Below are 23,433 nucleotides of genomic sequence, written 5' to 3' on the forward strand. Positions count from 1 at the left end.
GAATCTCTGAAGCTCCTCCAGATTTGATCACAGTGACCCTGGTTTTCAGTTCACCCCACAGGGATTTTCAAGTCAGGGCTTTGCACCGGCCGGTCAGTAACGTTCACTTTGGTCTTCTGGAGGTAGTTCTTCACCAGTTAACCAGTTCAGTTTTGGGTCGTTGTTGTGTTGGAAGATAAAGATACAACCCAGACTCAGGTTTGTTTCTGACTGCTCGAGGTTTTCTTTTAAAATCTTCACATAAACTTCTTTCTTCGTGATCCTCCCACCACCGTGTTTCCCTGTGGGGACGGCGTCCTTGGAGTTGTAGAACTCTCACTACTTTCTTCAAACATCAGCAAAGTGTCTGTGGTCAAAGAGCTGTAGTTTTATCTCCTCTGACCAAAGGACGCTCTTCTAGTGTGGATTATTTGTCTCCAGGTCGTTCTTAGCACACCTCAGTCTGGCTTGAAGGCGTGTCTTCTGCAGAAGTTTTTCCTGGTCTCTAACCTCGCAGCTCATTCCTGTGCAGGTCTATAGTGATTGTCTCCTTTGAGACTACAATTTCAAACTTGGCTAAGTCATTCACGGGTGTCTTGGCAGTTGTTCTCTCACCATTTTTCTTTCTAGAGTCTTTTGCTTCCCACCGCTGCCAGGCGTGTTCTGTACTGTGTGTCTGTCTTTACATTTCTTGATGATACTCCCCACTCCAGTTCTTGATACTTGGAGTCTTTCTACAGCAGTGGTTTGTGCTATGGATGAGTTTTCCATGGGGACAATGACACTGACCCTGGTCAATTTTTTTTGTTTTTGTCTGAAATAATTCTTATATTGTGGGCAAATTGAAATAATTTATGCTTTCTGAAGAAACTAGTTTGTTTAGAAATGCTGTGTTGAAAATCCCTTCTTTTGTTAAAAAAGCACTCGGGACATTTTTGACCAAAACGTAACATTTCACAGGGTCATTTTGTCTTCATCTGTAAAACATTTCTGTATTCTTGTTCCTCCTCTAACAGGTTTTCCAAGGATGTGGGACGCCCAAAATAAGCACTGGGTTTCGTTCCAAACGTTCCATCACAGAGTCCACCTTCACCAGCCGCTTCCGTCCTTACAGTCCTGAAGCAAGACCCACCACTGCTGCTGGAACCAGTTTAGATCGACTGGTGAGGACTAAGAAGGCAAAGAAGTGAATATCACATTTACTCTGAGTAATTGTTTTTGACCTTTTTCTTTTTGTGTGTTCTAAACAGACAATTGAAGTAAAAAAGAAATTGAAGCATGCCAAAAAGTTCTGGTCCACGTTGCCAGAGACCGTGTGTGTAAGCGAGGGGATTGCAGCTGGTGAGGAGTGCTGGAATGGTACAGCGAAAAGCAGGTGAGAGGCGCAGACTTCACAAAGAGAGAATCTAAATTTTACTGCGTTGCTTGTAAATTATTGAAATTAAAGTCTAATGCCAGACTTGATTCCACCAGGTACGAATCAGATGTCATTGGCAGCGGGCTGGCCAATCAGATATCAAACCCGGACGTGGACGTGGACATAACAAAACCAGACACCGTCATCCGCAGTCAGATAGCAGTTTTGAAGGAAATGACGAGCCGGCTCAAAGCTGCACACAGCGGCGTCGACATTACTGCAGAGAGCGGTGAGAGCGGTTAATGAGCTTCACAGCTTTTGCGACTCGGTTTCCTAGCTGCACGTCTCACCTGCTTGTCTTTTTTTGCCCCCTAGATGATGACGGCAGTGGAGATGAGAGCGGCAGCGGTTGCGACGGTCCGAACTGCGACATGTACTTCTCTGTTCCACCAACGTCTGATAAAGAACGGGGTGGAAAAGCAGTGGGTGGAAGTGAAGTGGCTGGATCACCACGGGTTAATCCAGTGCAAAGCAATAACTCAGCTGGGGTCACCTCACGGGGAAGCATGGCGCTGGCGCTCTGCGGGCTCGCCCTGGCCCTGTTAGCTTCCCGCTTGAGATAAAACTGGCTGGACAGGGAGAGGGAAGAGAACGACCAGGAGCAACAGCACGAAGGGGAAAACTGTCAGAGAGACTTTAAAAAACAAAAAGACTGCCTTCAGGACATTGGACTGTCCACCGTTGGGGTGGGAGGGGAAGAAACTTCTTAATATTACAATAACCTCACTATTAACTATTTGTTCGTATGTTGTTAAAGACATCAGTGTACAGCAGTATGATTTTTCTTCCCAAGAGATCCACCTTTGTTGCCCAGATAAACCTGTCCTCCAACAGCTCTCTCTGAGCTACTTTTTGGTTGTGCTTGCAGCATTTCACACTTATTTTGGCAGTTTAATCTCACGATTAACTTTGTGCCTTCTTCGATGACTGACATCTGACATCTAAGCATTAAGAAAGATATTGGGTCAAACTCTGAGTGCCTGTGTTGGGACACATCTTTAAATTTCTGAGGCTGGTCTTTCTATCGGTCACAAAACACGACTAATAGAAACAGAACCCACGTGACGCTGTCTTGTTACTAATTCAAAGCTTTTTTTTAATTTTTTTTGCACATTATAAAAGTGCATACTGTGAATATTTGTGCCTGTGTGCATTTATAATTTTAGAAAGGCGAGAAATTCTGAAGCATTTTGAGACTCGTTGTTTCGCTCGGTTTGCTTTGGAGGCAGCTCGTCTCAAAAATGCAGTGAGTTTACAGCACAGGTGCTCATGTTTGACCTGAAGATGGCGTCGTTCTGTGGAAGAGTCTGCGGGGTGCTCTGCAAGCCCCTAACACGCATAATGTACGTTTGCTGCGAGCGTTTTCGCATCTTAACTTTAAATTTCTTCATTATTATTTCACTGAACTTCTTTCAGCTTAAGCAGTTCAATAGTAAGGTCATACCTCGTGCTTACTGAGTCAATGTGATCTAGACCATGAGGTTGAGAGTGTCTGATAGAGTTAGATATGTGGCTGATGTCCCCTGCCATTAAACCCCCAAGAAGGCAAAGCTGACATGTCCCAAATGCCCTTTTTTTTTTTTTTTTTTTTTTGGGGGTACTGTAAGCTCAGTTCGGCACAGAAGATCTGACTCTATACAGTCTTAACGTTTGGAAAGAAAAGAGGGCAACATGCACGTTTTGGGAGCTTTTTAATTAAACAAGACAAGAGGAACAAAAGTCAGTGTTTTAATCAAATGGAAATCTAGAAAAGATTATTTTAATACAGGGTTTTATGTTGAGGAGGTGTTGAGATTTTTAGCTTTTTTTTTTTTTTTTTTGGTATGAAGATATATATTAGGTACTACAGCGGATTTTACTGGTAGTTGTAGGTGGTGGAAGAGGTCAGTGTGCACAGATAAGGGGGGGCGCTCTGGTCAGTGTGCACAGGTTTTGGGGCCTTTGTTTTGTTTTTCTGGCCCACGTCCCCGTCCCACAGTACACGCTGTACCTCTTTAAATGGCCTGTGTCAGTATAAATGGACTCATTCTGAACGGTTCTCGTCATTTCAACTCAAAGTTAATTGTTTTCACAATTACTACCAAAATTAATGCAATGAAAGGTGCCTGATTATTTTTTATGTTTGGTACATTACTAGCATCTTCTTACGTTTTTGTTTTTTTTTTTGTTTGTTTGTTTGTTTGTTTGTTTGTTTTTGGGAAAAGAAAAGAAAGTGGCTGTTGTTGATGATTTATGATCTATCTGCTCAGATTCCCTGAAAGGTGTTTGAGTATATTGTTACCAGCTGACAAGCACAATGTAAGTTTTCTTCTTGGAGCTTTTCATTTGATAATCGGGTCTGTTAAGTTGCATTACCTGGACATCTCATCTCTACAACAATGCCGACTCATGCAGCATTGCTGCACTAATGTATTCCATGTATTTCAAACATGCATTTAGAACTTACAGATTATCAAAAATGCAACATCTACAATGTTTCAGTGTGCAGATTAAAGTGGACAGAAATATACATTTTTGTAAAAGTATAATGAAAAGATTTGCAGCTTTAATGCGAGTCTGCACGGATGAAGCGATTAGATGGGAGTTTATTCCTTTGCATCTTGTCTGGCTTTGACATTAACAGGTTGCTCTTGAGCTTACGGGACATCTTCAGGTTATCATCCGCAATCATCAGACGAGGACGTCATATCAAGCTCTGACCTTGAAGGATTTGATGAAACATCTATGCAACCTGTATGAAATACTGAAGCCTTAATTTAAAATTACAAAGCTGTGCTTGAGCAGCTCGATTTGGCATTACTTCTGCAGGTGACCAGTTTAATTCTAGGTTACTGTTTTTTCTCCCTTGTGTTCCACCAACATTTCCACAAGGGCTCGTGCACGTGTTCGTGTCATGTGTGAGGAGTGTGAAGAAGCCCGACGGAAGAAATGTTTTAGGCTGATGATGGTGACAAAAATGTCTGTGCTTGCAGGCCAGGGCAGCAACGTTTCCAGCTGGCAGGAGTTGGTCCAGCTGCTGGAAGACGTCCATTCGGTCCACAGAGCGAGTTCAGTCTTGTGTCTTTTAAAGTTGGACTGTTGTTGAAACCTTTCCATGTATGCCTTTGGCCCACAAGAACAGAAAGGACTCTCTGAGGATGGAGTGAGTGACTGACTGAAAAGAGTGGGGGGGGGGGGGGAGTGTAAATAAAAAGCAGCGGTTTTAGATGTCTCTAAAAGAGGCCCTACAAGTACACCAGATTTCTACTTGTCAGAGTATCTCCTAAATGTTATGGAAAAACAAGATGAGATAGATGTTAAAGTGTAAGAGAAAATGTATATTAAACAACATTTTTTAGTCTTGTTGAAATAAAGACTGCCAATATTTAAATGTGGTGTGACTGTTTGCTTCTTGGATTTTAATTTCTTGTGGTCACTGTTTACATTAATGCATGCATAGTGTCGTGGTTCACAGTCGCTTGGTCGGATAAAGATTGCTGCAGATCCAAATCCCCTTTGATTTATGTCAGGAAGGCCATCCGGCTTGATAACTGCCAAGTCGATCATGCAGAGCTGTGGTGACCCCATGCAACAAGGAAGCAGCCAAAAGTAGCTTTCTACTGTTTACAATACATGATGCGTGCACACACGGGGCAGGGGATTATAGGATACTATCATCATTTAGAAATGAGGCAACAAGCTATGAACATGAGCACTTGTGTTTAATTGTCCTTTCTAATAAATGTGTGTTTGACCCTAATTTGAAATGTTTTTAAGGGGACGACAGGTCCACCTCCAGCTGTTCAAACCATATTATGGGAGACGGCCAATCAGGAGGAAGCTGACTTGGAAGTTATTTTTCAGGCAGTGGATGAATTGAGGGGTTCTATCAAGAACCTGTTTACAATTTACTGGGATTTTTATAAATTATGAATCAAAGTAAAGATTATAGAGAAAATATAAATTGCCGTCCTTTATTTAGAGAATGTCCTGAGCCCCTTATATATAAGCATAACTGAAAGAAAACAAGAAAACAGTGTGAGATGAGGCTGTATCGTGATGGTCTCGTGTCCATTGTCCGGTTTTCCTTTTGTGTATGTGTCTTTGTCACGAATTATACTTAAAAATGAGGGTGGAGCCGGGGGCAGAGGGAGATAGATGCAGAAGGCAACATCTGCACGTCCATCCCAGCAGGAGAAGGAGGGAGGCCCTAGATGGGGCGCCCATGGCCAAAGGGTGAGAATCCCAGAGGACCAGAGGCAACAGGCTTCGCTAGAGGCTGGCCACCCTGGTATGAGCCAAGAACAGGGTCCCAGGCACCTGGCAGAGCTCCCTCCTCCCAACACGGAAGCGGTCCAAGCCAGCCCAGACCACCAAGGGAGCAGGTCAATGACCACACCAGAACATCCAGCCAAACAAGTACCCACATCCCAGGGAGGGGGAACCCCACCCTCCACGACCACGTCCCACAGGGGCCAAAGCTCAACAAGCCCCAGACTCTGGCCCAGCTATTTACTCATGGCTCACTCACTCTCTCACATATACCCATCCACCCACTAATAACACACAAAGACACACATGCACACACATTAACCCCCTCCTCCAAGGTGAGCAGACACTTCCCGAAACCAGCAGCGTACAGGGACACAGCCAGAGTGCCCCAAAACCCGCCTGTAGACCCCCATCGCAGGCAGGGTGTGTGAAACAGGTGTGTAGGAAGATGCCCCCTCCCCCCTCCACTCAGTGTTAAAGGTGCTGTGTTGGGTGGGTGTGTTGTGGAGGGTGGGTGTATAAAGTGTACAGGATGAGAAACTAGAGTGCTGTTAAAATTGATGGTGGGGGAGGATGCAACACAAACACTACTGCTGAAAAGTAGTGCTCATCTGCATCTGCACTGCTCATCACCAGCATCGGTTGCTCCCTCACCTGGACGTAGCACCCCACCCAATGAGCTGCGGGCACTCATGAGACGGAGAGCAGGTCAACCCGGGCACCAGAGTCCCAGGCCCCACACCTGGACTCGCCCAGAAGAGACCAACTGGGGGCCAGCAACTGCTACCACAAGCACCCAAGGTCCCACATCCCAAGACCGTTACTCAGCACCCACCCCAGTCCCCCACCGCCAACTGAGGCAAACACCCAGACATTCCAAAACAGCAAATGCTGCTCCCAGGCCCCAGGAAGTCCCCAGACACCCATAGTCCCAGAGACCACCCTCATCTGCCTATAAGGCATACAAGGAAACAAGGCTACAGTCTACAGTCAACCACACCCACTGAATAATGGAATTGATCAGTGGGGACCAGAGAGAAACAAATTCACCCAGCTGGTTTTTTGGAGGCAGACATTCTCTCCAGACTAATGTGATCTAGAAGTAAAATTCTATATTGATTTGATTAATAAGAAGCTGTGTTTTCTTAGTGATGCATAAGGAAGTAAGGAGTATATGTGATGTATCTGCTTCCATATCTAGTTCACTTATGCCACCTAAGATGCACAGCTTAGGTGAGGCTTGGATACAGCAACTAAACCATTTGTATAAGTCTTCACATATCCTCTGCCAGAACCTCTAAACAGCAGAATTGTCTTTGCAGTAGGTGCATATGTTTGAGTGTGTAAAGCCCATTTGGAACAACCTTTGTCCTGTACAGTGTGTTCTACGAAGAATTTTGCATTGTATAAGATGTAAGTTGGGGCTTTTAGTCATTTTGAAGGCGTTTAAGCATAATTCAGGGTAGCGGAGGGGCTGGATCCTACCACAGGGTGAGAAACCAATCTATTATCACCTATGGCCAATGTAAAATTAACGTAACCCCATGCAGATCTTTGAATAGGATACTGGCAGACACAGGGAAAGCATGTAAACACCACATAAAAAAGGATTGCTGGACTCAAACCCAGGACCTATTTGCTGTGAGACAACAGTGCCAACCACTACACTACCGTGCCACTCACACAAACGTCGCAAACCAACAGCTAGAAAGTTTTTGAATGCATTTGGAAAGAAAGTGTTTAATGTTAACTCAAAATTGTCAACCTCACAACATTTGTTAGGAAGTCTTTTAACATCCACGGTCGGATTATCATGACCATGATCATGACCTGGACAGGTCGACAGTGTGTTACAGGGCTTTTTTATTCCTGTATTCCATTATTTTTATTATTGCTGAATAGACGCTGAAGGATACACCCTTGTCGGCACTGGCTAAAATTTGGCATGAACTTTAGTTTTTCAAAGAGAAAAATATTTCGTTTAGTAAATTTATGTATTTCACAAGCACCTTTTATACATTTTCTCGCTTTCTATCTAACATTCACACTCTGATAATAACTTAGGTTCAGTATCTTGGCCAAGAACACTTGGGGATATAAGCTAAAGCAGCCAGGGATCGAACTCCCAACCTTCCAATCAGTAGTTACATTTTTTGAATTACACAGGGGTAGTTAGAAGGTTAGCCACAACAACCATCAAGTAACAAATGACGTGTGTGTGTGTGTGTGTGTGTGTGTGTGTGTGTGTGTGTGTGTGTGTGTGTGTGTGTGTGTGTGTGTGTGTGTGTGTGTGTGTGTGTGTGTGTGTGTGTGTGTGTGTGTGTGCATTATGTACATGGTTCTGTGCTATACCATGCATTATGCATTGGTTCTGTGTGTCTGAATATGTCTAACTACTCTATATGGAACAAGAGTTACGAGCCTATTTTGAAAATGTAGGGAGTACAGAGTACAAATATTTGTTTTAAAAATATAGGGAGTATGATTAAAAAGTTGTCAGAAAAAAAACCCGACTCAAGTAAAGTACTGATACCTGATAATTGTACGTAAGTACAGTAACGAAGTATTTGTACTTCGAAGTAACGAAGTATTTGTACTTCATTTATTTATTTATTTAAGCTTCATTTATTTATTTATTTAATCAAATTTCCATTTGTTTCCGCTCGCTTGGGTTGACTTTACTGTGTGAAGTATTTGTACTTCGTTACTTCCCAGCTCTGCTTAAGTGTAATGAAACAGCTCCTAGTATCCCTCACTGTTTTTTTAAAGCTTCATTTATTTATTTATTTAATCAAATTTCCATTTGTTCCGCTCGCTTGGGTTGACTTTACTGTGTGTTCCGTTGAAACCTGTCCGGCGGAAGTTGTGATCAAGGCCTCGTTACAAAAGCAATGGCGAGCGGTATCGGCAGTGAGTAATATATTTCAAGTCTTTCTGTTTTTCCTCGTCATTTATAGACAGTAGTAATAGCAAACAAACTCCAAGACTTGTAGCTAGATTATTTTAGCCAGAACCTGTAGCCCCTTACCTTGCTAAAACGTTGCACCGTGTTTACCTGTGTGTGTCTCACGAATGTGTCCCCCTTAATCGACTATGCTAAGCTAACGCTATAAATTAAATATTAGCAATGCGTATGTTGTTTTTTTTCTAGAAATGTATGTGATACGTCTCTTGATAGGGTTGTGTGTTTTGACTTATATTCACGCCCCAGTAAACGTGAGGAATGCTTTGCTGTAATCATATTAGCATACCCAAGCTAATATCAATAGTGTAGCATTAGCTAGCTACCTTGGATAAATAACGAAAGACTTTTAAATCATTCATTTGACGCCGTTGCCCTTGGTTTTTTATATTTTTAAACTTAAAATAACGTTTTTAACATATTACGATCTGAACGGTTTTTATTGACTGTACGGGAACAGGACCGTCATATGTGTGGTACTTCGGGAAAAAACAACAACAAACCACTAAAAAACCTGAGACAGTCCGCGGAGACTGATTCGTCATCAGTGACTGATGATAGTGTTCTTCTTAGAAAAAATACTAGTTTTTTTAACATGTTTTTTGTGTGTATTTGACAAAGTAAGCAGGGATACAAAGTTCCGTAAAATAGCACTCAAGTAAAAATAATGTTAATTGGGATTTTACTCAGTTAAAATTGTCAAAACGCAGTCAGATAATATTGCTAGTAATAACAAAGCCATAACGTTAAAATCTAATGTGGCAGAACTACTACTACACGTAAACACAAGTCCCATTTACAACATGAATGAATCTTTACTTGAATATTATGAACCATCAACAGTGAAGCTCGTGGTTATCACCACTGATATATTTGATGTTCAGTTACTGAGATTACCCTCAGATGCTTTTGCAATTTGGATGGAAGCTTGTGTGGCAGATTGAAGTTAACTGAGTTGTTTCAGAATTTCTCATATTTTATGTGGCTCTTTTTGTGCCATTGCTTTTGCCCTAAAATACAGGTTTTCAATTAGCTTCTTTCAGCTGTGCCTTTTAGGGGTCACCACAGTGGATCATCTGGACCATCTGTCTCTATCTCACCCAACCCCTAACATCCTCTTCTGTCGCACCACCCTCTGCATAGTCCTCCTCCACTGCATCCACAAATCTTCCCTCTGTTCTTCCCCTTTTCTTTCTTTCTTGTAGCTCCATCTTCAGCGTCCTTTGTTCAGTATATCTATTATCTTTCCTCTGGACATATCCAATCAGTCAGCTATTTCCCTTTCCCAGTCCCTGCTCTGTCCTCCACGCTCCAGAATTTCTCTGTTACTGACTCTAGACACACTAACCTTGGCCTTCTTCTAATCTGTCTTCACTCATTAGTGGCACAGTTTCCACTGGTACTGTGCTTGCCAGCAGCACTGGTTGCAGTTTGTGGGCTCCTGACCAGTCCAGTATGCAGATCTTACTAATGAGCCACATGATTGGATTGGTGATGATTTTAAGTCAGATCCTCTTCCTGATGCACCCCTCTCCATTATTCATCTGGGTTTGGGGCAAGCCAGTACACTGTGTACTGGCTTGTGGCACCCTGTGGCTTGGTTAGCTAGTAGCAACAAAGTAGCAGGAAAAACAGTCAATCGTGTAATAAATTCTTCTTCTTTTTTTCCCCCAACAGAACACAAGATACTGAATGTGGGGCCGACAGAGCCCTGGTCAGTCAGGGAGAAATTGTGCCTGGCCTCCTCTGTTATGAGGAGCGGAGACCAAAACTGGTAAAAAGAAATATGCTCAGCTACTTGTGTGTGTGTGTGTGTGTGTGAGAGAGAGAGAGAGAGGGAAAGAGATTTAGTTTGCCCATGGGACCTCATATTCATATTTTAAATGTGTTGGAGAAATGCTGTAAGGAGAAGATATGTAAAATGATTTAAGGGTCTTGTTTGATAAATATAAATGTAATTGTATTTACTATCATTATATACCACTATTTTTCTGCAGTTCTCCTAAAAATGAGCCATATAATAGGAAAATTATCTTCATAGGGTTTTGTACCATTTCTTTTAAGATATCAGTGTTTGCAAACAGTTTGTGCTTTCCCTAAGATTACTAATTTTTGTCTAAATGAACCATCGTACTAGAATATATCAGATTGTGTGTCTTAACAGTGATCCTTATGGTGCTCATAATCTGTTTCAAACACTGGCAGTAGGTGAGTGCAAGGCAGTTTGTAGGACAAAATAATATTGTTTCATTTTATTTGATTTTATTTTTAAAATGCTTGAAAATGTGTGTTATTGTTAGATTATCTGCTTAATGCTTGAGTTTAGTCTGAGGAGACTCTCTGTGTTCCAGGGTAAGTGTAAGTAGAGCCATCAAGCCTTTCGCAGAGCCTGGGCGTCCACCAGACTGGTTCTCACAAAAGGTGAGAGCATAACAAATATTCCTTTTGTGAATTTATCTCACACTTCACTTCCATAAGTCTTCAGGAACATTGTCTTTTGAATGTAACTGCAGTTGGACTGATCTCCTCTGCTCACCTATAAGAATAATTTGTTCTCTGTTTCTCAGCACTGTGCCTCACAATATTCAGAACTGCTGGAAGCTACTGAAGCCCCTAAGTCAGTATTACAGTGTACACACACACATCTGTGTGCAGATATAAAAAGTAAACAATATTATTATGCATTTCAAAAATAATTTGAGAGTGTTTTTCTGTTCCAGGCGTAAGCGCGGTGAGAAGGGCGAGGTGGTCGAGACCATTGAAGATGTCATCGTTCGTAGGCTGACCGCTGAGAGAATAGAGGAGTTAAAAAAACTTATACGAGACACACAAGAGCAGTACAGGTACATAAACTCTTAAAGGGAAAACATTTGACAACTTTGATATCTGAACTTTAACCCCTTTTTGCTTTGTTTGTTTTAATCACAACAGGAAGTTGAAGAAGGAGGTGGATCTGATACAGATGGGTCACATGGACTCCCAGCTGAAAGAGCTTTGGGGAGAGATCACACTGTAAGCATCTTATCTGTGGGATAGTGCTTCCACCTAATGGGTGGATTACCATGATAGTTGTTTCACACAACCAACTCTAGAGTGTTAAAGATCTTGCAGAACGCTGCCAGTAGAACTTTACTCTGTTTGCCAGTAACCAACGACTATACATGTTTTGTACACTATTCTTTTATTTATATATATATATATATATATATATATATATATATATATATATATATATATATATGTATGTGTGTGTGTGCTTTCTAATATATCTCTTATTCACATTTTTCTTCTGTCTGTGCTGCTGTAACAAGTAAATTTCCCCAATGTGGGATTAAAAAAGTTTATGTCTGCGTCTGTATCTCTGTAGATGACTGGGTTATTTAGATAAATGAGGGCGTTCTCTCATTTAGTTTTGTATACAAACTGTTATATTGTCATAAAATGCTTGTTTTTTGTGGCTTTTTTTAATTTGTCTTCCCTAGAAAGAAGAAACAGGACGAGGAGGAAGCAGAGCAGAAGAGGAAAGCCACAGAAATGGCGTACCAAGGTAGCTTAGGTTCACTTTCACTCTACGAAGGCTGGTGCATGTATTTCTTAGGAAAAGACGAAGAATTAGTTGCAAACTTGTTGCTCTGTGGTGGGTGTTGCCATTGTCATTGTCTGTATATTATGGTAAGATCTGTCAGAGCTTGAAGTTAAGTATATATGTCAAGATCATTTCTCACATCTACGTACAACCAGGAAGATTCAAATCACATGTCGAACCTCGGTCCACACATGTAGCCGATCTGTTGCAAAGCCCTTGTGGTTTTGGCTATGTGGATAATACTAGAAGGGAATCAGGAATTAGGATGTCTGAAAAAAATAGCACTATTAAAAATGATGAGAGGTCCTCTGTAGCCAGGCATTTTATTTCTTCTGGACTATTGCACTCTGTATTTTATGGCTATTTGAGGTTGTTGGATAGAGGAAACGTTTTAAAAATAGACTTTAGACCATCTGCAAACTGAGTATCATGAAGATGAAGTAGAAAAATTCCTTGCTGTAATTTATAGTTTGATATTTTTAGGAAGGGGAGGGAAGCTTAATAAAAACCTTAGGGGTAACATAGATGTGAGATCAGAATCAACTGAGAGGATGTAATACAGCAGGAATTATATGCATCTATATCGCAGAAGATTGCAACTTCTCGTCCTTCTTGGAATTTTTCTCAGCTTTTCTTAAGACAAGAGCGTCTTTCACTCAAGTGCTTGGGTTGGAATGACGATCCGCTCACATGATGCTCAGGATTTCTCTGCTGCTTTTTTTCAGATTTTTTTAAAGGAGAGTTTGAAAATTGTCATGCTCACCTCTACTCTGGTCTTCTGTCTGTATTGCAGCTCGCCAGGCAGTGAAAAACACACCCAAGCGTCTGCCCAGTGTGACTGTACGGTCTCCCCTGGGTGCCAGCCCACCAACCCTGGATTCTCAGACTGACTCTTCAGTGTCCACTCCACCCATGGATACAGGAGCCGGTGTCTCTGAAGATGCAGCCACCATCCACTCAGTTGTAAGAACACTTAGTTTGCCATATATACTTGTTTAGCTCACAGGATAGAAGAATGATGGTGAAGGGAAATGAGTTTATAAGAGTCCCAGTTTTCTGTTAAGAGATGAATTTCAGCCAAGCTCACAGCAACATAAACTATGCTTCACTGCAGTGAATATGTAGACGTCTACAGTAACATTAAACATGAGTATATTCGACCCCAGGGGTTATAGTTTTTGCCTCATTTAAAGTCAGAGGAATAAGATCATTTTGCTCCCTCTCAATGACTTCTCTGCTGTCTGTCAGGCTCAGGGGGTAGGAGTCTTTCTGCCAGCAGCAGACCCTCCAGGACCTGGGCCCAAAGATGGTGGACTCGCTGCTCTAGTAGATGACTCGCCACAGAAAAGGCTCCTAGCCCAGAAGGCCACACCGCCACCCTCACCTCTACTGTCAGAACTGCTGAAAAAAGGCAACCTCATCTCAGCCAGCCCTCGCCTGGTGAGAGGCAACTTAGCATGGCTCATAACATCCAGAAACGATGTGATTACAATGAAAGCTACGAGTCTCGCTCAAAGGCTTTAGATTCAGTTCTGTAAAATACCTGAAAACCAGCAATGTGTGAAAACAGGTCATTTAAATGCAAATAGATTTGGAGTATTTTTAAATTCCTGACTAAGCCACTGAGTTTTGATACCTATTCTACTACTAACATTCAAAGAATGAAACTAGGAGTTAATCCACTCAGTGTTTTAGGGCAATAAAGCCTTACTGTGATATTCTAACATCAGTATTCTTTTAAATCTTCTTTTATGCTCTGATAATTTTTATTAAACCTCACTTTGGTGTTTTTGTTGCTGTTGTGTTTTTTCTGATGTCAGGTTGCAGAGGGCGACTCCACTGGAAGCCTAACTAATGGCGTACAGACTGCTACGGCAGCCACTGCCTTACCACCTGGTCATGACATCATCACAGGTAAACACACCTAACTAAGTGTCACATTACACAGGACCTACTTTCTTTACAGTTTGCCTGGTTGCTGTCCTTGGAAATAATTGCATTCATGAGGCTCCTAAAAATGTCCTGATTTTAAAAAGCAGGTTAAACCAAAACCTAACTGGGCATCGTGACTCCTGATTACTTGTAATTAAGATAGACAGAGCATGTTCAAAGTAACACTAAATGTCTTTGTGTCTGGGGGAACGTCGTTGCATGTCTCTCCTCCTCCTGTTTTTCCTTCTGTTTTTCTACAGTCGGTTTCTAAATAAAGTCAGACGTCCGTGTTGTTGCATTTTGGTCATTGTTTCCTGGTTCAAAGAGGGAGATACGGGTCTTAACTTTGCAGTAAGATTGTTGTTGCATGCCTGTGTTCTTATTTCGTCACCTGCACGGGTTTACAGAGGGGGAGGCAGAGGCCGCAGTGAAGGCCGAGCTCGGTGAGGACACGGGATTAGTAGAAGAAGACCTCGTGGCTGTGTCTTACATTGGTGATGAACTGGACCTGGAGACAGTGGGAGACATCATTGCCATCATTGAAGAGAAGGTACATACTGTGTAGGGGCTGCATTAGTTTGAGATTAATATGACCAGGAGCAGAGTTTATTTTGTAGGTTTAATATCAAGTATTTTAGTCGTTGATTAAGGCAATGACACTAAAAACAAACTAATACAAAGAAAATGTGATTTAGAAAATATTTAGTGTTAATTGGAAAACAAAGAATGAAATTTGCCATATTTTATGTTCCCATTGTCAGACTTGGACTAAGCATTTAGCTAAGAGTGGCCCCGAAGAATCTCTAGAGCAGAACAAGGACTGCCTGTAGATGGCATAACTACACTGAGGATTGTCACAGCAGCAACCTGAACAGACTGTAGGAGAGCACTAGACAGGAAGTACTGACAATCGCTCGTTAACAGCTACTGAATTTTCACAATAAGAAAAAGGGGATTTTTCCAGTAGTATATTGGTTTCTTTATTCCTTTGGATGCATGGAGGGCGTAAATTAAAGAGGCCTTTCATACTGCACCAAAGTACTTAAGTAATAGCTAAGCAATTAAATAAGAGAAAAGTTCCTGTGTTTTCACTGTAGAGGTTTCTGTAGTTTTTAGTGGTTTCCACAGTTAAAAAATATTTTCTGTGACTTAACAAAAACTTTGCCAGAACTTTCTTAAATTTTACACATTTTTCTTCTTACAATTTAAACCCAAAGAGTTGTGTTAATACATTTCTCTCATTTGCTACATCAGCGTTTCTTTAAGACATGCTGTTGAAATTGCACTTCCTTTTCAAATATCAAGACATCTCAGAAAGGCGAGTTTCACAGCTGTCTCAAGATCAAAGTAGGCTGGATGTGGCCCATGATGTAACGATCACAACCTTAGTGTGGTCAATGAACTTCTTCCAGTATGAGAGCCATACTGGAAGGAGCCTAGTGATCCCAGTAAGGTCACCTGTGTCTGACAGGTCAGGAGGAAGAGGCCAGACTAAGAGTTATCCCTGGTGGTTTTGGTAGGTTGGGGGTTAGCTTAAGCTTAAGAACTCCTCTTGTTTGTTGTTTGTTTGTTGTTGTTTTTTAATTGGAGACACTTCATTGCTGCTCTGACAGTCAGCAGGTCTAATACCTGCTCTTTCACTAACCTGGCTCCCCCATGTAAAGTTCATGTGTGGGGAAACACTGAAACAACATAATGGTTTATCTTTTTAATCATCATCCCAGGACGATGACCCTGTGGCTTTGGATGCAGCTGCGGTGGAAGCAGCTCTCTCTCTGTGCGAAGAGGCCGTGTCAGAAGGTCACACCCTCCCTGGTCCCTGGGAGACCCAGGAGCTGAAAGCTTCAGAGCCCACACCCACCATCCAAGAGTCAGCCCCCCCACAGACACCTCAGGATATGGCTGCGACATTAGCCCCGACACCTGCCAGCCAGGAGACACAAAACCAGCCAGATACTAAAAGGGAAGAACCGCTTAAGGGAAACTATGAAGGACCTGAGGTTACAGGAAGTGATGTCACTTCTTCTGTCACCTCTGATGATGGTGTAGCAGCAAGTGAAGTCGCAGAGGAGGGGCCCGTGGTCAAAGAAGTCACTGAAGCTACAGTGAAGAGTGAAGGAGAGGAGTGGAGTCAGCCTGAGCCCAACCCACCCTGCTTAGGTGCGTGGATTACACACTGATCTATACCCACAGTGGAAATGCTCACACATTTCTGTTTTCTCATTGTCTCCTCGTTTCTGTCCCACAGACTCTGAGGACAGCTCTGTGTCCGGGAAAGAGTCCAAGGTAACACATTTAAGGCTACGTACATGTGTGGACGGCATATGATAACAAGAATAACTGTTATTTTACTCTGTGTGGTTAAATCCAGGAGGTGAAGGAGGAGGAGGCAGGGAGCGAGGGTGACCCTGAAGAAGCGATGGAGCTGAAGGACGAGTGTGGAGAGGGGGAGGGTCCATATTTATCTGAGGTGGATCGGGCAGCAAGTGAGAGTGAGGATGGATACGGCCCGCCCTCCCAGCGCTACACTGCTGATTCACTGGCCAGCAGCCCGGCCTCTTCTTCCCAGCTGTAAGTGCCCAGGTGCTTATTCTTCCAGAAACGGCGTAGGCAAAAATATTCACCCTGTCCCTATTTTTACCAGTAATAGTAAAACCAGGAGTCTGTTTCTCCTGAAATAACCCCTGCTATTCTTCTAAACAAAAATATTAGGGGAAATCTTTCTTTGAAAATGGATCAAACTTAGCCGACATTTGTCATTTTCATTGAGCTAAGCAGTCTAACAGTATATGCTTTGGTTTTTTGCTTTTCTCTCCCACTCTGCTCCGACTTCCTCTCTCTTCTTTCTCTGCGTCAGCTCTACATGTGGCGAAGACCAGGAGGCGGTCCAGGCGCAGAAGATCTGGAAGAAAGCCATTATGCTGGTGTGGAGAGCTGCAGCCAATCACAGGTAGAGCTTTGTACCAGAGCTCAACAATAAATTGTTCAAGTCTTGTTTTTTTGGTCAGTAAGTTCAAATCAATTTCATTTGATTTTTTTTTTGTCTTATTATTGTGAGTTTCATCAATTTCCAGCTTTTTGTATCGAGCTGGTGTGATTGAATGAGTAACTACATTGTTGTACATTCTGCAGTGCGTTTGCATGAAACCATTTGACTTTTTCCAGTCAGTTAAAGAAGTTAGAGACTCGTTTGAATCCTACAGATTAACCCGGGTCACGTTGTTGAGAGGAGACAGGTGTTTTACTTTTACTAATGTTGTGTTTCTCAGGTACGCCAGCGTCTTCCTACAGCCTGTGTCAGATGACATCGCTCCAGGTTACCACAGCATTGTACACAGGTCAGACCGCGCACACACACCCTTCATTTTTGAAACAAGCTCAGCTAAAAATCGTTGCAGCCTAACTGTTCAACTAAAGTACCAAAACAAACTAACTGCTGCTGCTTTCTTGCTGCAGACCCATGGACCTGTCCGCCATAAAGAAGAACATCGAGTCCGGTGTTATCCGTACCACCGCTGAGTTCCAGCGCGACATCATGCTGATGTTTCAGAATGCCGTCATGTACAACTCGTCGGACCACGACGTGTACCACATGGCTCTGGAGATGCAGCGCGACGTCCTGGAGCATGTCCAGCAGTTCCTGGCCACCCAGCTCATCATGCAGACCTCAGAGAGCGCCATCTCTGCCAAGAGCCTCCGAGGCAGGGAGGGAAATCGTAAACCAGGAGAGCCAGCCGAGAAGGTGGGTTGAGCAGCAGACAAGTCTGATTGTGATGAAGCAGAGTTCTTTATTAAAAGCAAAAGAAAGTTTCCCCACATGCCAGTGCTGTTTTGTAACTACACTGTAAACTCTTGTCTCTCTCCAACACTGAGTGCTGTGACTCCTGTTAGATCGGTGCAATAAATGTTCTTCCAGGTATTTAGGGTTTTATGATGCCTGCAAAGCTACTGCAAACAGTCCCTCTGCCCGCCTCCAAGAGAAGGTGGAGAAATCTAATCTAAGTTTAATGCATTTTAATTATTTACAGGAAGTGCACAGTCCCAGAACTGGGCTGTTTCTTGTAAACCACAGATAACACTTCCAGTTTATGGAGTCATAAAGGTTTTTTTTATGAAGGGCATTTTATATTGGTGTAGATAAATGTGTTTGGTATATCAGGACCATAATTTCAATGTGCCATCATGCTGCGGTTGGCAGTCATCATTTCAAAACTGGATGAAAATACACGCTTATGTGGAAGAAACACATAAATAGTGGATTCAGTTATGCTCTGTGAAATGTCACAGACAGATATGCTGTTGTATTTACTGTGGGTTCAACACACATTTAAGTGACCATGCAGTCAGTGTAGTTCTGATTTATTTCACATAGAATATGACAAATGGACTAGTTTTCTAAAAGAAATTATTGAAGAATTGACCTTGATACACCTCACCCTGACTCCAGTTTATGATCCCAGAGTGATGCTACTGTACTGTGTCAGTGTGGTGTGAAGTACCAGAAACCAGTGGTGCAATTAGGACACAAGGAGTTAAGAGTGCCAATGTATTAAAGGGTCGGCACTGATGCGCATCATACAAGTTAGGCATGCTCACTTTGTTACACAGCACTGTCTCTTGTCTCTTCTAATTGCTGTAAGTGCACTTTCTTAATCTTGACTTCCCAGCTGATTCACATCCTGCATGCTGGCTGCACCTCTGCTGTCTCTCTAGTCTATCTCTGACCCTCTGCTCTGTTTCCTGTTTCTCTCTCTGCATCTCCTAGTGTGTGTGTGTGTGTGTGTGTTATTTTCTCCCGTACATTGCATATAAAAAATGGATGTAACTTCATTCTAGCTAACCATTTTCTTCCACTCTTGTTCTCAAACATGGAGTCATTGTGGAAGTGCCTTAAACATTAATTTCTTCTTATCGCCAGCAGGGGGTGACAAAAGGTTGTCTGTGGAAAAATGACACTTCAGCTCCTTTGATCTGTTACCTCAGTAAACACTTTTCTGATGACTGTCTTAATAAAACATGAGGTGCATTTTATGAAGAGTGAAAAACAGGATAAAGCTGTAGCGTAGCACGCAGCGTCCCTGAATGTCTCAGTCAGATCCAGTCCTCGCTCGTCATGTTTGATTTCAAAATAATAAAATGATGCCGTAAAAGCTCCGCTTGAGGCTTTACAACTGGGCTTTGCATTCACAGTTGTCACAGTGGCTACATCCATCTTTTATCTGCACCCTGCTTTCTCCTGTTTGAACGCTTGAGTGTGTGTCTAATAGGATATGATGGAAATTTGAAACATTCAGACAGCACATTTTGGGAAGATGTCATGTTTTCTTGGAAAGTCCACACATAAAGATACATTTTGCAGAATATATTTAACAAATATTTCTACAGATGTAGTAAACTTTTAGTGTTTTGTTTGACTGCTACACAGCAAAGTCCAACTTCTCCATTTTAGAACTTTAACAAGTTGTGCAAACTGTGGTGTGGTGCTTGTGAGAGGTCCTCACACCTCTGCGTTGCTTCTGTTTGTGCCTGCTTGTGTACGCTCTTCATGTCCATGAGTCTTAATATTTCCAGACTGCATTCAGAAACTGTGTGTGTGTGTGTCTTGATGTTGTGTAGAAATGTGCGTTTGTGTATGTGCAGCTCTGAAGTCAACAGGACTCCCATCTCCTGAGCGTGTCTCTGTGTTTGACACAGACTTGTATGAAACTTGCTTTCTCACGCCTGTGTGTGCTTTCTCTCTCTTTCTCACTCCGATGTTTGTCCTCCTACAGGACAGTGTCCCAATGGCCTCTCCTGCTTTCCTTCTCTCTCTTTTTGTAAGTATTCAGGTTCTCGCTCAAGTTTCACCAGAGCCAGGCCACGCTCCGTGCACGCTTGTCTCAAAGCTAACATGTACACACATCCACAGTGTTACACACTGCACACGCCTGTCTGTACCTCTGATCTTTCTCTTTATTTCTACTGAAGCGGCTTTAGAGGACAGTAAGGATTTAAGACACCATAAAAGCCATTAAAGGTGGACTAATACGACCAGTCAGAAAATAAAACTATATAGATTGATAGGAGCAAAAGTCAGCTTGCAAACTATATTACAAACCTAAACTGGCCAATTTTAGTTGAAGTTAGTCACTCGCACTTCAGACTGGTGGGAAATACTCAATAAAATAAAAAACAAATATAAAATCAGATGTTAAATGTAAAATAACCAAGCAACATCCTCTGGCTCTCACAAATAAATGGGGAAAGAGACAAAGCCTTCAGTTCTTTTAAGAGCCACTTGAGACTGGCTTTAAAAGTGAGTCAATCCTCATTGACTCCCATGTTAAAATAACCAACTCTACATCAGATAATCAGATATCACTTTTCAGCCCAATAGAAAAAATATTTTTGGTGTCTGTGATATAATATTTACCCTGTCCGAAAGACTGTTTTTGTTTTTTTGTGTTTAAATAGAAGTGGGTGTGGACACTTTGATGGACAGCCAGTCGCCAGCAGAGACAACTGTAGCAGCTCGGTCTCTGTTAGGCCTCAGCATGGATAATTCAAGTCACCTGCATTTATAGTGTTGGTGCCCTTTAGAGTCTTTTAATTAAATTATCCATAAAATTAGCTTCAGTTTTTAACATAGTATTTATAAGTAGGTATTTCTGTGATGCAGTTTTATGGGAGCAGCTTTAGTTTTAGCTTGTAACTTGGCGCACTGCCCTCACGATGGTTATTCTTTTTTTGTGTATTTTTATTGGCTGATAAGTTAAGATTTAAAAAGAGATGGGAGAAACGCCCTACAGCCATGAGTGTGAATGTTACATAGTTTGTCCAACAGAGGGCATGCTCCAACCACACTGTTAGCATAGCACCACAAACACAACAACCGGCTGATTTAGACGAGTAAAAACATACAACACATAGCAAATGTGAGGAAATTGTTTGGGTTTTATGTGTCAAAAAATGCTGATATAAGAATATCAGATTGCTTCACAGTGGTTGTTTGTAAACAAGTGGTTAATGTAAAATGACCGTCTTTTATATACAGCATGTTGAAATAACCTCCACTCCTCATAGTGGCAATCCAATCTAATCAGTCAGGTTTTCCAAGACTTATGACGGCAGAATCAAAGACACGTTGCTCTAAACTGCTGAGTTATTAAAGTGGTGTCAACTACTCAGCAGTATAGAAGTGATTAAATGCAGAAGAGATGGGTCGTGAGCCTACGCCCATCCTGTGCTCTATAGATGTGCCATACAGATGATATAGAAATGAAAGACTTCTTCCTCTTCCTTGCAGTTTCTCTCACTCTCTCACACTCACACACACACACACACACACACACACACACACACACTCATATATCTTTGAAAATACTGTCTGTATCACCCTCATAAACGTTTACATTTCTGTTTGCACCAAAATGTTTTCCCATCACACGCTCACACACACACACACACAGGTAACTTTCATCACCCAAGCTTCCGTCGACCTTCGGTTAATGCCAGTTTCCTGTGTTTTTCCGTTAATGTGCGTTAGCATTTCTGCATGTTCCAGTTTCTTTTCTCCTTGTTTTCTTTTTATTTTGCTCATGATTATTTTTTCTGTTCATCATTTGGGGAACGATGCCTTCCAGGGTGGATTGTGCTGTGTTTTTGTGCGGAGCTCAATGACACAAGGAGGCCTGCCACAGGGCCTCCCTGACCTTTGACCTGTACACCCTTACGTTAAGCGCGCTCTTTCTCTCTCTCCACGTTTCTTTGTGTCTCTGCTGCAGGATGGAGGCACTAGGGGGCGGCGGAGTGCCATGGAGGCCGACCTCAAGATGAAGAAGTAGTGCAAGAGGGGGCTGAGAGCCGCTCTTCGAATGTTGCAGCTGATTGCTTTCTGGTCACTTTGGTCGTTTTCTGAAGAGGACTGTGCCGTCTCCATGTGCCTGGTTTTTGTGTGCGCACACACACCTGTGCTAAGGGTCATAAGTGTGTGTGTGTCTGAGAGAGCTGCACAGCTTTTCTTCCTCTCCCATTCATGGGGCGCCATGGGATGTTGCACCAATTTTCCCAAGAATCATTTCACCAGCACGGGTAGCGGGGTCATAATTTGCCCCTGCTGCAACACAACAAGGACTTTGTGGATAGAGAACAATACTTTCACCAGCAACAGTTTGTTTGGGATCAGATGGGAACGGGCCAGATGAGTTCTACTTGGCAGATTTGATCACTTTGAGTCGTGCGTACGTCCTGCACCCGATTATGCTCAGTCCCTTTGGGCTGAACAGACGTCAACAACGAAGATGGCCACATGAGCAACCATGATGTATAGTTCCACAAATTCAAAGCGAGTCTTCTAGTGCTGCATGTTGGGCTGACACCACCCCGAGCTAAGAAATCTATTAGTTTGATCACTGCTAAAGCATAATGATAAAATAAGAGTTACTTAAAATATTTCATAAAATAGATTTCTGATTTTTTTTTGGTTGCAAAATTGTGGTTTGTGTCTTCTATTAATAGTAATTTAATTGATTTGATTCAATCTGTTGGCCAGTGTATACCAGTGCATGTTTCAGCCCATTAAACTGCAGATCCTTCACTTTTCTACTGATCGTACTTCTGAGTACAACTGATAATAAGGGTAATTATATATATAAAATTCAGCCACAGGTTAAACTCATATCACAGAGACAGGAAACTCAGTGTAACACCTTCAACACTGAGCAGGGCTGCCACTGATGTTTGGCAACAAGCTCTTAACCTGAGGTATCGACAGCACCAAAAAGAGGCTTTCAAAACATTACCCGGCTCTAGAAAATATTTAATTAGGTTGAGCTCAAATGTCAAAGCCCTTCTTATACTAGGAAATACACTAAGGCCCAAAGTTGCCCTTGAAGACAGGAAGCAGCTTTAAAAACCAGTGGTTTGTAAAAAAAAACAAAAAAAAAACCCCAGCTGTTATTTAATGGGCTTTAACAGTTTGTTGCTGAATCATTGCCACTTATTACTTAGGATGTAGGCTCTGTATAGAGCACAGGAAATGTTTTTGTAATGCGTGTCAAGGAGTGAAGTTTTGTACTGGAAAAGGTTCATGTAGTTGTGTTTGGGTAGCTGATACATTTGTGTAAATTTGTTAATAAAGATTTGATCTAAATGTGTAAGGGATCAGTTTGGGGATTTAAGCAGCATTTCAATTTGAATTTTTTGAGTAATGATTAACCTGACATGGGGAATTCATTCTGTGGGAACAGAGTTTCCTGGGAACTGCATTTTGTGCCCTCAGGCTTATTGTAATCAGGAACGGGATTATTAACAGTTTCTATTACCTGT

At 42.1% G+C, this 23,433-nt stretch overlaps 2 protein-coding genes across 3 annotated transcripts in view; both read left to right on the forward strand.

Annotated features, from left to right (window-relative positions):
- Positions 1-4,766, forward strand: part of gpc4 (glypican 4) — a 31,599-nt gene extending 26,833 nt beyond the window's left edge. The window contains exons 6-9 of the mRNA XM_063499471.1: positions 996-1,142; positions 1,230-1,354; positions 1,453-1,625; positions 1,712-4,766. Of these exons, the coding sequence (XP_063355541.1) occupies positions 996-1,142; positions 1,230-1,354; positions 1,453-1,625; positions 1,712-1,959 (693 nt within the window). The 3' untranslated portion in view covers positions 1,960-4,766. The remainder of the gene's footprint in view (positions 1-995; positions 1,143-1,229; positions 1,355-1,452; positions 1,626-1,711) is intronic.
- A 3,731-nt stretch (positions 4,767-8,497) lies between these two features.
- brd8b (bromodomain containing 8b) lies at positions 8,498-23,390 on the forward strand. Of its 2 annotated transcripts, XM_063499482.1 has the most exons (19): positions 8,498-8,557; positions 10,287-10,383; positions 10,961-11,030; positions 11,177-11,226; positions 11,330-11,452; positions 11,541-11,621; positions 12,092-12,156; positions 12,989-13,158; positions 13,444-13,635; positions 14,016-14,109; positions 14,535-14,677; positions 15,852-16,287; positions 16,376-16,413; positions 16,499-16,698; positions 16,985-17,077; positions 17,397-17,465; positions 17,584-17,869; positions 19,899-19,943; positions 21,891-23,390. In XM_063499482.1, the coding sequence occupies exons 1-19, from the start codon at positions 8,539-8,541 to the stop codon at positions 21,948-21,950; spliced, it is 2,331 nt and encodes a 776-aa protein (XP_063355552.1). In that variant the 5' UTR covers positions 8,498-8,538; the 3' UTR covers positions 21,951-23,390. The 2 variants fall into 2 exon arrangements, with proteins under 2 accessions (XP_063355552.1, XP_063355559.1); XM_063499489.1 differs by lacking the exon at positions 19,899-19,943.
- The last annotated feature ends 43 nt before the right edge of the window (positions 23,391-23,433 follow it).

Source organism: Pelmatolapia mariae, linkage group LG2 (assembly GCF_036321145.2).
Source record: "Pelmatolapia mariae isolate MD_Pm_ZW linkage group LG2, Pm_UMD_F_2, whole genome shotgun sequence".
NCBI classification, from domain to species: domain Eukaryota; kingdom Metazoa; phylum Chordata; class Actinopteri; order Cichliformes; family Cichlidae; genus Pelmatolapia; species Pelmatolapia mariae.